General features: G+C 39.3%; 1 protein-coding gene across 6 annotated transcripts in view; it reads left to right on the top strand.

Annotated features, from left to right (window-relative positions):
- Positions 1 to 13548, top strand: part of EPS15L1 (epidermal growth factor receptor pathway substrate 15 like 1) — a 46231-nt gene that overhangs the window by 14711 nt on the left and 17972 nt on the right. For 3 of the 6 annotated variants that reach the window (XM_056512974.1, XM_056512976.1, XM_056512978.1), the window contains 8 exons: positions 496 to 693; positions 951 to 1115; positions 3170 to 3296; positions 3413 to 3463; positions 3860 to 3996; positions 5016 to 5076; positions 5448 to 5530; positions 7017 to 7149. In XM_056512974.1, the coding sequence (XP_056368949.1) occupies positions 496 to 693; positions 951 to 1115; positions 3170 to 3296; positions 3413 to 3463; positions 3860 to 3996; positions 5016 to 5076; positions 5448 to 5530; positions 7017 to 7149 (955 nt within the window). The remainder of the gene's footprint in view (positions 1 to 495; positions 694 to 950; positions 1116 to 3169; positions 3297 to 3412; positions 3464 to 3859; positions 3997 to 5015; positions 5077 to 5447; positions 5531 to 7016; positions 7150 to 13548) is intronic. The other 3 variants (XM_056512975.1, XM_056512977.1, XM_056512979.1) reach the window with 1 other exon arrangement.

A 13548-nucleotide genomic window follows, 5' to 3' on the forward strand; every position in this document is an offset into this window, starting at 1 on the left:
TGCCAATGGAAATAGGATGTTACCTTAAGGTGGAATGTTACTGCGTAAGGAAGTCACATAAGAAAAGCCTAAGAAAGAAATAAGAAAATGTAAGAAAGAAATGCATTCTTCTGCATAAGAAAGCATTTAAGGAAGGTTATGAGTGGCTCTAATTTTAACTTAACAAGAGTTAAAAATCAAACTACTTGATAAATGTTTCAATGGAACCAAGTTCTGAAGGTGAGCATCTAGGAAACAGCTTTTGATTGCCTTTATATGTAGTGGGCTATTTCTCTGATTTAAAATAGTATTTCTTGGTTTTATTGAATGTGCTTTTATCAAGGATTTTGTGTAACAGCAGAAAGCAGCATGCATTTCTTCATATTAAGTTCTAAATATTTTCCTTAGTAGTTGATGGGTTGCTTTACAACTTTCTATCACTTATTATAAATTCACAATTTAATAAGTCCCATTTATTCCAAATTTCGCTCTGATTTTTCTACTGTGTTGTTTCAGATTTCTTCACTAAAAATGCAGATTCAGTCTCAGGAATCAGATTTAAAATTACAGGAAGATGACCTTAACAGAGCAAAAGCAGAGCTGAATCACCTCCAGCAAGAAGAAACTCAGCTAGAGCAGAGTATCCAGGCTGGAAAAGTGCAGCTTGAAACAATAATCAAATCTTTAAAATCAACCCAGGAGGAAATAAACCAGGTATTCACTGTACTTTATATAATTTTTTGCTTCTTGAAGTGCTGAGTTGAAAAATTATTTTTCAGAAGAGGAAAGCGTCCAGGTTCATGAAATAAGCCTTTTTGACTGGTGTTTAGTAGGTTAATTCCCGGTTTGAGTCAGAAAGTATTCAGTTCTCGTGGGGGTGAAATGCAACTGTCAGGCACCAGTGTTGAAGGAGCTGTAAGAATGACAGTGCTGTTGAGTTTATAACACGCTAAAGCATTTTTCCTTCTCAGGCAAGAAGTAAACTCTCTCAGCTGCAAGAGAGCCATCAGGAAGTGAATAAGAGCATTGAAGAATACAATGAAGCTCTCAATGGGATTCATGGTGGGAGTCTGACAAATTTAGCAGACATGAGTGAAGGCCTTGGGCAGACAGAAAGAAGCAATTATGGAGCTATGGTAAAAGAAAAATACTGTTGTTTAGTGTATTTTGCACTAATTAAGCTTCTGACTTGCACCTAATCTGAAGTGTTTTGCAGTTGGTATTTGGCACATGGACTTGTGGATTTGTAATCTATCACATGTTCAGTCTGGGGACAGAGGTGGGGCTTTATTTCCAGTTCAGGTGTTTTGTTTTTTCTTGCATGTTGTCCAGTTTACCAAGGTGAAACTGTCTCTTGCTGTAAATTTTCCTTTATCATGTATTTCCTTCTTATTTCCAAAAGAAGCTCTACAAATTTCTGCTTTACAGTGAGCTATATTTATTATATGTCCCCTTTCCGAAGGAATGTTTATCTTTTGCTTAAATAATTGCAGCATCCTCTTTCTTATTTATTACATTTTAATTTAGTCAGCATTTTTTCCCAAATCATAAAAACTTTCAAGTTCTTAAATCATTTTTTGAGTCAGTTTCTTTTGAGTATCTAATTTTAATTTTTTTTTTGTTTGGTATTAAATATTTTTTATTCAAATATATATTAATATATAAAATAAATATTATAAATATAAATATAAATATAAAAATAAATATATAAATAAATATATAAATAAATATATAAATAAATATATAAAATAAATAAATATTTTGATTTGGGTATTAAATAATCCTCTAAATTACAAGAATTTTCTTTTGTTTTTTAAGCCTATTTCTTGTCTTAAATAAGACAAGATAAAAGTTGCATACTTGCTTTATTCTGCTTGCACATCTATGTGGCCCTTCCTCATTATGAAAATGTTTACTCCTGTAAACACAGTATTTGCTATGATTTTAGTATGAAGTTAAATATATAATGTGCTAGTAAATATTTACCAGGGATTGCTGCTTTTATGCAATACTTTACACTTGCTCTGTAAAAACAAACTGCTCAAAAGAAAAACAGTGTAGATAAAAAAGAACAGTGCATTGAGAAACGTGTAAAGGTCTTAAAACACTTCAGTGCTTAGTTTCTGTGCTTGCATGGCTTGCATAAATATATTTGATTTCCAGTGAAAACTTCCAGATGTTTCACTTACTTGCAAAACCTAGGAGCCACTTACTGGCAGAAAACACCAGTCTGTGTTCATAGCAATTTTTTTAAGCCATTGTGCCACTTTCCTGTTTCACAATTCTTCCTTCCTCTTCCTTGTCTCCTCCCTCCCCTGTTCTGAGTATTGACTAGGATGTTTTCATTTGCATCTTGTAAAGGGATGAAAGAAATCCTGTCTCTTTCTGGTGGTGGAGGCAGTGTAAGTGGGTAATTATTTCTGGATGTTCCTCCGTTGGGATGGAATGGCTCTTGTTGTCCCTAGAGTTCTGCTGTGCAGGTGCTGTCTGCGCTTGGGGTTTCATCAGGACCTCCCAACCAGCCCCAAGCCTGGGCTATCATGCAAATTAATGTCATGAGGAGGTTTCATCACTTTAGTTTGCTGCTTATTCATGCAGAGTATTTTCTGCAACTTGACAAACCTAGATTTAGCCTTTGCTGAGAAACATCTTGTCATCAAAATGTCGGGGTGACTCTTCCTGCATGAGGTGCTTTATCATGGGAAATCAGTATTTGGAGCTTTAAGCTCAAAGCTGAGTTGACAAGAAGCGGTCTATTATCTGACTACTCAGTAGTAATTTGTTGTATTTGTACTCCACAGATTATTTATGTATCCTTTTCTTTTAAATAAATGTCTTACCTGAAGCTGAGCTGTAATGGGGCAGGGAAGAAATTTTTGATAGTGTGGTGTTTGGGGTTGGTTTGCTTTTGTTATTTAAGTATTTGAGAGTTGAATATATTAATGTGGGCAACAGTTTAACATTGAATTGCTGTATGTTATCTTTTGGTGTTCTGTGTAGCCTTGGGTACACGTTTCCTTCTGCTGTGTAATTATTTCTACTTAGAAGTCACATGTTCAGAAAGTTCTTTAGGAAATAATTTTAAAGACTGTTAAACATGAACCAAGATAGCATACAATTTCTGCTAAATGGGTTACTGGGCATTTTTATCATGACAAGCTGCTATTATGTTTCTGCTCTTAATTTTTAGGATGATCCATTTAAGAATAAAGCTTTGATGTTTACCAATAATACACAAGAATTGCATACAGACCCATTCCAGACAGAAGATCCTTTCAAATCTGATCCATTTAAGGGAGCAGACCCCTTCAAAGGCAGTAAGTGACAAATGCTTATTTAAGACCTTGAAGACCAGTTGTTGAGTAAATTATATTTTCACAAACTTTTATTATCTTGCTAAATAGTAGGTAATTTTTTTTTCTTTTCTGCGTAGGTGACCCATTCCAGCATGATCCTTTTGCAGAGCAACCACCTGCTCCAGCAGGTAATACCCTTTTAAATGACAGGACAGATGTAGCATAAGCTATTTGAAGCCAAACACAAAGACTTACAAACATTAAGGAAGCATAAAGGTTTCCCTGGTTTCAGAATTTGGTTTGCATGTGGGAACATAGAAACCAACAGAGTGTGCATTCAGAATCAATATGTTTAATGAGAAATATGTAATTCATTATTAAGTCTGAAAGCTTCATATAGACATGTACTTGTTCAAACTTAGTAAATACCCTCTGTAGAGAGGTCTCTGGAAGTTTTATCAGGTTTACCAAAACACTGTGTTTGTGTAAGAAAAATTGTATCAGTGTGCGTGAGGTCAAATATAGAATGTTCTTTATAGACACACTAGTGCTACATTCTATTTACCTTTTCATGCTCCTTCTAGATCCCTTTGGAGGAGATCCCTTTAAGGAAAGTGACCCATTTCGTAGTTCTGCCCCTGAGGATTTCTTCAAGAAACAGGTGAAGAGTGACCCATTTACCTCAGATCCATTCACAAAACCCCCCACTTTACCCTCAAAGGTCAGTAATTTTAAATCTACACTTAATAGATTTCTTTACTATTGACAGGCTTATTGTCTGAAAGCTAAAAGGAGTAAAATAACACAAAATACTTTTTGCCTAACTGATGAAATATCATTAATTGTATTCTTAAAATGTAAGTATGGATTGTTACGGCAATCGGCAGTGTTCTCTCTGATTCCATGATAATGAGGTACATTCAGCATAAAGGTACTATTAGGTGGATATTTTTTCTCTCTGTTGGAAATTTCAAACCAGCAGCACCCACTCATTCCAGTGTTCCCTCCATCCCATGGATTTGTGCAGTCTCAGTGAATGAGGTGGAGGAACTGCTGAGAGCTCAGCAGGCGCTGGAGCCAGCACAGTGGAGGGACTGCACAGAACACGCTGTCAGAGCCATGGTTGCAGTTCCAAGCTGTCCTGGTGTACATGTGTGTGCTTGTTTGGTGGGGGGGGTGGGGGGGGAGGTATGAACTTTTTGGTTTTGTTTTTATTTATATTTTCCTCACTTTATGCAATTCATTGAGGGTTGCTACGCAACCCCAGTTTCAGTCAGTGGAAAGTTTGTCTTGCAGTATAGGTCTGTACTTAAATAAAAGCTGACTTGTCAAACTGAAGAGCAACTGTAAAAACCATCTGTTTAAAAAGAAGCAGCACACAGACTCCCTAAATTAATAATAATATAAATGCATGGCCCAGATATTCTGTCTCTGTTGCTTAAAGACTGAACACTTCTGTATTTTCATATTTTACCCTGGCAACTAATGTTGCATATATTTCAGAGGGATGCTCTTCTCACTTGTAGGTACCTGATGTTGTGTTCAAGGCTATCAATAGCCAAATGTACTAATAATAATGTAAATTTCATATAATCAGTTGATTTTATCCTACTCTGTCCACTGAGTAGAGTGGTCTGAAATTGGAAATTATTTGTCTTAAAGCAAGAGATTTTGATAGGCATGAAAAGGTAAGTGCACAGTCCAGCAGAAAAATAATTGTGTATATCTGTTCTTATTTAGCCTGACCCTTTTGAAAGCACTGATCCTTTTACGTCTTCCAGTATCTCTTCAAAAGGTCCAGGTAAGAAGTAAACATTTTCACATGAAGATGTATAAGCAAGTATCTTTTTATGAAAGAGGAATCACATATAAGAGTTGAGAATAAAGAGTCTTGTGAACTGTTGGCAAAAAGTGTCACTGTCTTATTCCAGTTCATGAAGACTGTCTTTGTGGCACTGCATATGTCACTTTTTTCTTCTTATGTTTTCCCTCCAAACAACTGGTAGAAAACCTATTGTTTTGTGGAATTCTCTTTTAACATCTCATGGCAGGTCAAAATGCAGGCGTGTTTTAATCACCTGCCTAGTTTTGTGCTTCATTGGCACCACCAAGCATTCCTTGTAATTCTTAAGTATGATACAAAATAACTTTTTTCCTGCATATCTGTTCCAGATCCTTTTGGAACACTGGATCCTTTTGGAAGTGGTGCTTTCAGTGGTGGTGAGGGATTTGCAGACTTCAGTCAGATGTCAAAGGTAAAGGTTAAAAGGAAATCAACTGTCTTTTTTAAAATGTATGAACAGACACTTTTTTAAAGAGTGTGCTATGATTGTAACTTTTCAGCTGACAATCTGGTTTTATTCATTTTTTTCCAGTCGGCCTTACCCGTTGTATAGCAAAGAATTTTCCAGCCATGTCAGATATAGCAAAATCTTACTAAGACTGATAGATTCAGTAGGGATAAATAAACTTTTCACAAATATTTTCAAATACCAGATCTGGGAAAAAAATTACCTTGTAATTTTAACTTGTAAGAAGAGGTAGTTGTTGCAGCTGTTAATATATTTCAGTGTCCAGCCTTTGTCTAAGTCCTGGAATTTGCTTCTTGGTTGCTTCATAATAAGTATCCTGACTTGTTTCTAAACTTACCATAAAATCATTAAGGTTGGATAAGGCCTCTGAGATGGAGTCCAACTCTTATCAAAACACTGCACTACTAAAGATATGTAAACAAACCTTACACCACTCTTGACGGGCAGTCAGTCTCTCCCGTGTTTTAAATGTGCAGTTTCTGTTCATTTTAAATAGTAGATGAAGAAAAAGGTTCAGGACACACATGAAAAAAATGGATAATTGGAAAGGTCTTGGTCTTCACTTTCCCGAGGGGGAATTTGAAATTTATAGTTAACATCAGTGCCCAGCTCCTGACATTTCCACAGTAACACTTGAACACTGTAGAGTAAATATTAAAAATAAAATAGGTTATCATTTCCCTTTGACTAATTACATTTCTTGGTGTTTTCTTTTCTCCTCTGACTTAGACTGTTTTGGGGAGGGTTTTAGCTCTCCACTAGGTGGCAACAGCCTTTACCAATAGACATGGCTGGCTTGAGGTAGAAACTTCAGCAAAGGTTTGACTGTGATTTTCACCTTTGTTCATGAAATTCCTCCTTCCTCATATCACAATGATAAATTTCCCTGTACAGCATAATACTTGTTTGCTTCTTAATGAATAGCAGTGTCCTTTAGAAAAGCCATCTGAATACAGGAATATTTAAACACATGCTTTTGGATATTCCCTAAGGTTTTGCTGAAAAGTCAATTACCTTTGTGTAACTTCAGAAAAGCTTGGAATAAAGTTATCCCTTTCTGCAGTGTACTGTGTTTTTCCAGGTTCTGTTATGGTTCTGTTTATCAGAGTGGAGGGCAGGCTGCGGTATGACTGTTCATTGCCAAATAGTAAAAAGTAGTTTTACTTCCTTTTATTTTCTTGTCAGCTTTTTTGCTCGGACTAAAAAGTTCTAGAAGTACTTTAAGTTATTAAGTAAGGTCTTTTGAATGTTAATGGAATCTTAGCACTTCTGTCATTGGGCATTAGCCTCCTACACCACTGACAATTCTGTACATCTGCCCTCAGGTTCTGAAGCTAATGCTTTTACTTGACTTAACCTGTAGCTTCATGAAACCACAGGTATTCTACAGTGTGATGACATCCTTTTTCTTTTCTTTTTTCCAATGTAGTCAATAACTTCAGACCCTTTTGCCTCCTCTTTTGGAGGAGCGGGATTCACAGATGACCCTTTCAAAAGCAAATCAGACACACCAGCATTACCACCGAAGAAAAATGTCCCTCCACGACCCAAGCCACCCAGTGGTAAGGAGCTTTTTTTTTAAAAAAAGCTACTTCTTTCAATTTACATTGTATTGCTGGATATAAGAACAAGTTGACAGTTTACTCTCTATCTTATATTTCAACCATGGAGGAAGATATGAAGTTATCAGTAAATTGACAAAATTTTCAGTAAACCAGACTGAAACTCTTCAAACTGGAAAACAGATGATGAGAGGGTGCTGTGACAGATCTGTAAAATCACATGTGGCAGGGAAAAAACCCTGTATTTTCTAAGTAGGCAACACATAAGATTAGTAAATAGCATCTTTAAAATAAAGAGATTTGTTTTTATATGGTAATCTAAATTTAGGGTTTATTTCTATGTTTGCCAGAGAATCTGGTGAATGCAAAAAATTTTAAATGGTCTTAAAAAAACCTCTAGATAATTCTCAGAAGAAATAGAGGCAACGAGGTGTCCCAATAGCCAAAATACTGGCTCTAGTTCTTTTGTAGCTGAGTAGCAAGGCAGTCTGACTGTGGCTGGATCTTTATCTTGTTTGATGTTCTTCCTGAAGCATCTACCAATCTGCCACTAGATACTTACAGGAACAGGGTACACGGTCAGACAGACCTGTCCTGATCTGTCTGTCCAGGTAGGATCTTTCTTGCATTTGCACATTACTGCATGAATTAAACAGAAAACACTTTCTGAATATATATGGCTTTGTTCCTGCCTCAAGTCCATTATTTATGAAATCTGGGAGATATATAAATCTCATGAATTGAAAATAAGATCTCTTTTAGTGAAGCTTCAATTTCTGTTCTTGCTGGAGTTGTTTTCAAGATATTCAGCTACCAGTGAAACTGTTTAAAGAACTGAAGCCATGTAGTTTCAAGTCTCCTTTTAACAACAGTGGTAGAATTCAGTTGATATTACGAGGGAACTTTCAGTTAACTCAAAAAAACAACAAAAATGGATGATTCAAATAAATACTAAATATACCGATGTAATCTCTTACATGTGGTTTCTTTCTATTCCTTGTTAGAAACATAATTACTCTTAGCAATTGCAGTGTAATAGTAGCAGCAAAGGTGAGTACTGACTCACCTACATGAGGGATTTTCGATTTCTGGGTCCCTATTCCTTCTTTTGTTCATATTGAGGAATTTGGTGAATATTCAGCTGTATTAATATGTTTTAAATTTAGACATATGCACTCAGCTTTTAATCAGCTGGTTAGAAATGGTTTAAGTGTGTCTTTTCCCCCCTTCTAAGGAGATACAATATTTGTGAGGTTCCGCTGCTCTACCAAAAGCAAATGTTGTTGTGATAAAATAGACTAAGGAGGAAACAACAGGGGTTTTTTTAAAGCAAATGAGCCTCATGTGCTTATGCAGTTCTACTCCTCCCTTCCTTCCACAACTAAGGCAATCTTCAGTGGTTACTTAAAGCATGAGAAATTATATAGTAATTTAGTGCGATTGTAGCAAGAGATACAGGCATAAATGTGTGTTAGAATGGGCTCAGCAAACAAACAAGAAACTTCCGTTGTTTCTTACCTTTCTTATTGGTCTCTTTAATTAAAAAACAAGTAAGTGATAAAGATCTTGCTGAAGGATGAATAAATGCTAGTTAATACCAGACAAACCTGTAATTTGCCTTTCTGTTCCATGCATGTACTCTTTTTAGTAAAACCGTTCTTTCTGTTGGAGGGGGGTTTAATATTGAAAAACACTTTTGTGGTTTGGTTGCATTTTGGTAGGCAGGTGCAAAATGCTCTAAAAGAAAACTTTACTTGTCCTCAAACCTTTGCAATCAAGTGGACAATAGAAATGTTTTTGCAGAGCACTGGAAGCTGTCTGATTTCCCAGGCCGTTGAGAGTGAAAACGAAACAGGATCCACCAGGGATTGTTCCTGATTATCCCTGATTTGGTGCTTTTCTGCATGTGAAGCTTTTGCATGTGACATACAAACATTGTCTGATAGTCCATCGAGGGACTGCATGATGTACTGGACCAAAGTGTGCCACAGTTCTCGCCTTGCCCATGGGTCTCTGTTTTGTCCAGATGAATGAGGAGTTTGGCTTTAAGTCTCATTCCTTCATGAAAACAAAGGCAGAGCAAACCCTTGGAGCTGAACACAGGATCAGGGAAACACTTAAAATCATGGCGTGTCCTGAGTTGGAAGGGACCCATGAGGATCATGGAGTCAACCTGCTGGCCCTGCCCAGGATACCCCAATAGTCTCACCCTCTGGCTGAAAGCATTATCCAAACAATTCATGAGCTCTATCAGCCTCTAGGCTGTGACCCCTGCCCTGGGTAGCCTGGGCAATGCCCAGCACCCTCGGGAGGAAGAACCTTTCTCTGAGCTCCATGCCAAGCCCTGACACAGCTCCAGCCCTTCCTGGGCTCCTGTCCCTGTCCAGAGCAGAGGTCAGCCCCTGCCCCTCTGCAGCCCCCAAGGAACTTTCCCTCAGTCTCCTCTGCTCCAGCTGAACGAGCCAAGTGCCCTCAGCTGCTCCTCAGACCCTTCCCCAGCTCCACGTCCCTCCTTTGGACACTCTCCAACAGCTTTGGATCCTTCTGACCTTGTGGTACCCCCAGCACTCAAGATGTGTCCAGCACAGTGCAGAGCAGAGTGGGAGAATTCCCTCCCTTGCCTGGCTGGTGATGCTGGGCCTGGTGCCCTTCAGTACATGGTGACGCTTTTAGCTGCCAGGGCACACTGGTAACTCAGATCCAACTTGCCACCAACCAAGGACCGCCAGCTCCCTTTCCACATGGCTGGTCCACAGCATCTTGTTCCACAGTCTGTGGATGCACCCAGGGCTGCCCTGGCACAGGGACAGGATCTAGCACTTGACATGATAAGTTGGGGATTGCCCAGCCCTTTCCTTTGTCAAGATCTCTCTGCAGCACATGTCTGCCTTCAAAGGAGTCAGCAGCTCCTCTTAACTGTGTGTCGTCACCAAACTTAGTCTGCCTTCCAGTCCCACATCCAAGTCCTTCATGAGGAAGTTGTAGAGCACTAGTCCTGAAACAGAGCCTTTGGGACACAGCCTCTGTTTACTGTATAGTGATGGTCAGAGCAAAAGGCCTTGAGATGTAGCTGGAAAGGCCTCTAAAAGGAGTTTTTGGTTCAGGGGATTTGCTTTTATATCCAGGCTCTGGACACAATCTTTGCGCAGCATGTAGAGAAACTTCTCTTGTGAGTAGCGGGATTGCAGTGGGTCATCAGGTCTGGTCCTACACATCCTGACCTGTTTGCTGGCTGCTTGTAAAATGAAAATGGGTTGGTTGTTTTAGTTGGTTTGTTTGTTTTCAGTTGATATTTGGGTTTTTTTACAGCTGGAACACTGAGGAACAGCTGTGATCTAAGTGTATGAGCAGATAGTTCAGTTCACAGCTCTCTGTGGTTGGTACTATCAGGCAGGGATAGGCAAACCCTTTTTGTGTATCATGGATTAGGCACCCTTCAGATCCGTATCTTTCCCGTCTTGAATACTAAGATTAAGAGAGGGTATGAAAATCGTGAGATTATTTAATTAGAGTTGTATTTTGGGTAGAATCTCAGCCTTATGCTTGTTTAGTTCATCATAAATCATTTTCCTTCTTTCTTATTCTATTCTTGATCAATCTGTCAAGATCTTTTACATGTTTCAAAGTCCTAGTCTGATCCTTGCTTGGTCCAAGAGAAATCTCATGTCTGTTTTCATGGTAAAATACTGTATTATTGCATTTTTTCAGTATAACTATGTAGGGGTTAAGTGCAGAATCTTTAAAGAGAATTGGAGGAAGGTTAATAACTCAGTGAATCCCAGAAGAGAATAGCAAGGAGAAGGTGTTCCAGAAGCAGCAAACTAGATACCAGTGGAGCTCAAAGCTCCAACTTACTGTTCTGTGAAAAGATTTGGGAAATCACCATCTCTGTCCCATACATGGTTTAAGATTCTCTTTAGGTTAAGGCAGATCAGCCAAGAAAAACGTCTTTAGCTCTTCTGACAAGACTGTTCTAATGAAAATCCCCAAGAGTGTGCATGCCTGTTCTTTTTCTTCAGGAAGGTATTAATCTCCATGAATTTCCTAATGGACATTAGGGTTCATAGGGCTCCCCTAGGACTTAGCTGGAGTAATTTGATGTTCACCAGGTGCAACTGGAGAACTTGCAGGTTTCTTTGGAGAGGAGTGGGATGTTTTTTAAATTTATTGATGTTATATCTTGAATAATGCTCAAAAAGCACTGAAGAAATTTCAGTGCTTTGTGTAACGAGTGTTATAAACAAAAAGCAAATAATAGTAAAGTATCTCAACATTCTTAAACAAAGGTTCCCTGTGACAAAGTTCTACATTCTACAGCACATTATTTTCTCAAACTCCACTGAACCATTGCTGAGTTTTGTAGATTTATAAGTACATTTTATCTTCTCGCAAAGGACTGCCTGTGGTGTTCAGCACTACCAAACTTCTAGTTGCTTTATATTTCTTCTGCAGGTTCTCAGGGTTTATTTGACTTCTGTGTAATTAAGGATAAAAAAAATCTGAAATAACTGGTAGACTGAAACCTGTCAGTTAAAATGGCTCTTGTAGGTTCTCACAGATTAAAAATTGTGTTTTCTGCTGTGAGCTGCAGATTGAAATCAGTCAGAGTTTGCCGCTAACTAGTTTCTAGGTAAAAGTTGTTGATTACGGAACGAGAGAAACAGATTTTTTTTTTCTTTTTTTTTTTTTTTTAAAGTACAGGAAGTTGCTGTGTGGGTGTCAGTGATTGGGTTATAAGTAAAATGCTGTAGTGCTTTGATCGTGGGACTTAGTGCTTTTGCCCCACCCTTACCACTTCCTGTCAGTGCAGCCCCATGCATTCCACATTGCGGTTATAGCAGCACTGTTAACCAGTGAGATTAACCACTACTGACAAGCATCTGACACATTGCTCTCTATGCTCTGGACTCTTTGTCAGGCCCTCGAGTTCCCGAAGGAAGCCACTCTATATCCAGGGAGGACAAGGAACACTTGACCCCTCCTATTGCAGCAGGTCGTGCCCTGCCTCACTGATGCTGTGCATTAAGGATGTGAGGAGAAGACACAGGCATTGAACTGTGTGGTGCCGTATCTGCCTTTTGTGCACCCTTTCAGACATGAGAGCTCCTGCCCCATTTGAGTTAGCACTGCAGCAGGAGAGTGTGACCAGGCTTCCAAGGGGACAAGGCACATCAAGTTGTAGGTTACAGTCAGTTCCCAATGATGCCTTACATTGTCTTGGGTTTTACCACTGGTATTCCTGTAGGATGGGAAAGGTAACTCACACCCAAGTGTGAGGGAGATAGTTTACTGCCTTTAAGGCTGCTGGTGCATTCAGTGACCCATGCTCCATATCCACCACTCAGTATTCCTGCATGGTACTAAAGTGACGGTGTCACCAGGTACTAGTTGGCATCCTCCAAACAAATGTTACTAGCCCTGCTCAACTAATGATGGTCCAGGTGCACGTGGTTGCTGGAGAAGCTGAGAGACATTTTTTGCCATGAGCAAGTTCTTGGATGAATGTGATTCTGCCTTAACCCTGATTCCATGAGTGATGGATGAAGTACCCAAATTTCAGGATGCATGGAGAACTGCAGAACTGGCAGTAGGTTCAAAATGGCTTCTCATGCAAAAGTCACCCTGAAGCCTCCAAGCTAGCACCCTCAGTGTTTCCATGACTTGTGTGGGCAGCACTCTTACCTTGCTGCAGAAACATGCTCAGTTATGAGGGATTACAGACAAGGGAAGCCTATTCCTGGTGGAATTCCCAGATTCCAAGAGAGATATTTAGAAAGAAACTTGAGCTTAATGGGCAGGCAGTGTTTACTAAGGAGCAGGAGGATGCTTGAATCATTCAGAATGACCCGAGACACAGCGATCGAGACTCTCAGGAAGAAGAGATTTTGCAATGAGTCCTCAAGCTCAAGGACCAAAAAAGGATCCATCTCTTGGGTGCCCAGCACAGGAGGGACATGAACCTGTTGGCACAAGTCCAGGCAAAGCACGAAGACGATTGGAGGGATGGAACAGCTCTGCTATGAGGAAGAGCTGAAAGAATTGGGATTTTTCAACCTGGGAAAGAAAATCTTTGGGGTGACCTAACTGTGGCACTCAATACCTGAAGGGAGCTCAGAAGAAAAATGGAAATCCTGAGACTATTTACAAGAGCCTAAGTGACAGGACAAGGGGGAATGGCATCACACTGACAGAGAATAGGGCTAGATGGGATGTTGAGAAGAAATTCTTCTGTGTGAGGGTGCTGTGGCACTGACACAGCTTGCCCAGAGAAGCTGTGGGCACCCATTCCTGTGTCAGAGGCTGGGTTGGATGGGTCCTTGAAGCACCCTGGGACAGTGGAAGGTGTCCCTGCTCATGGCAGGGGTGGCACTGGATGAGCTTTAAGATCTTTCCCACTCA

Source organism: Oenanthe melanoleuca, chromosome 28 (assembly GCF_029582105.1).
Source record: "Oenanthe melanoleuca isolate GR-GAL-2019-014 chromosome 28, OMel1.0, whole genome shotgun sequence".
NCBI lineage: Eukaryota > Metazoa > Chordata > Aves > Passeriformes > Muscicapidae > Oenanthe > Oenanthe melanoleuca.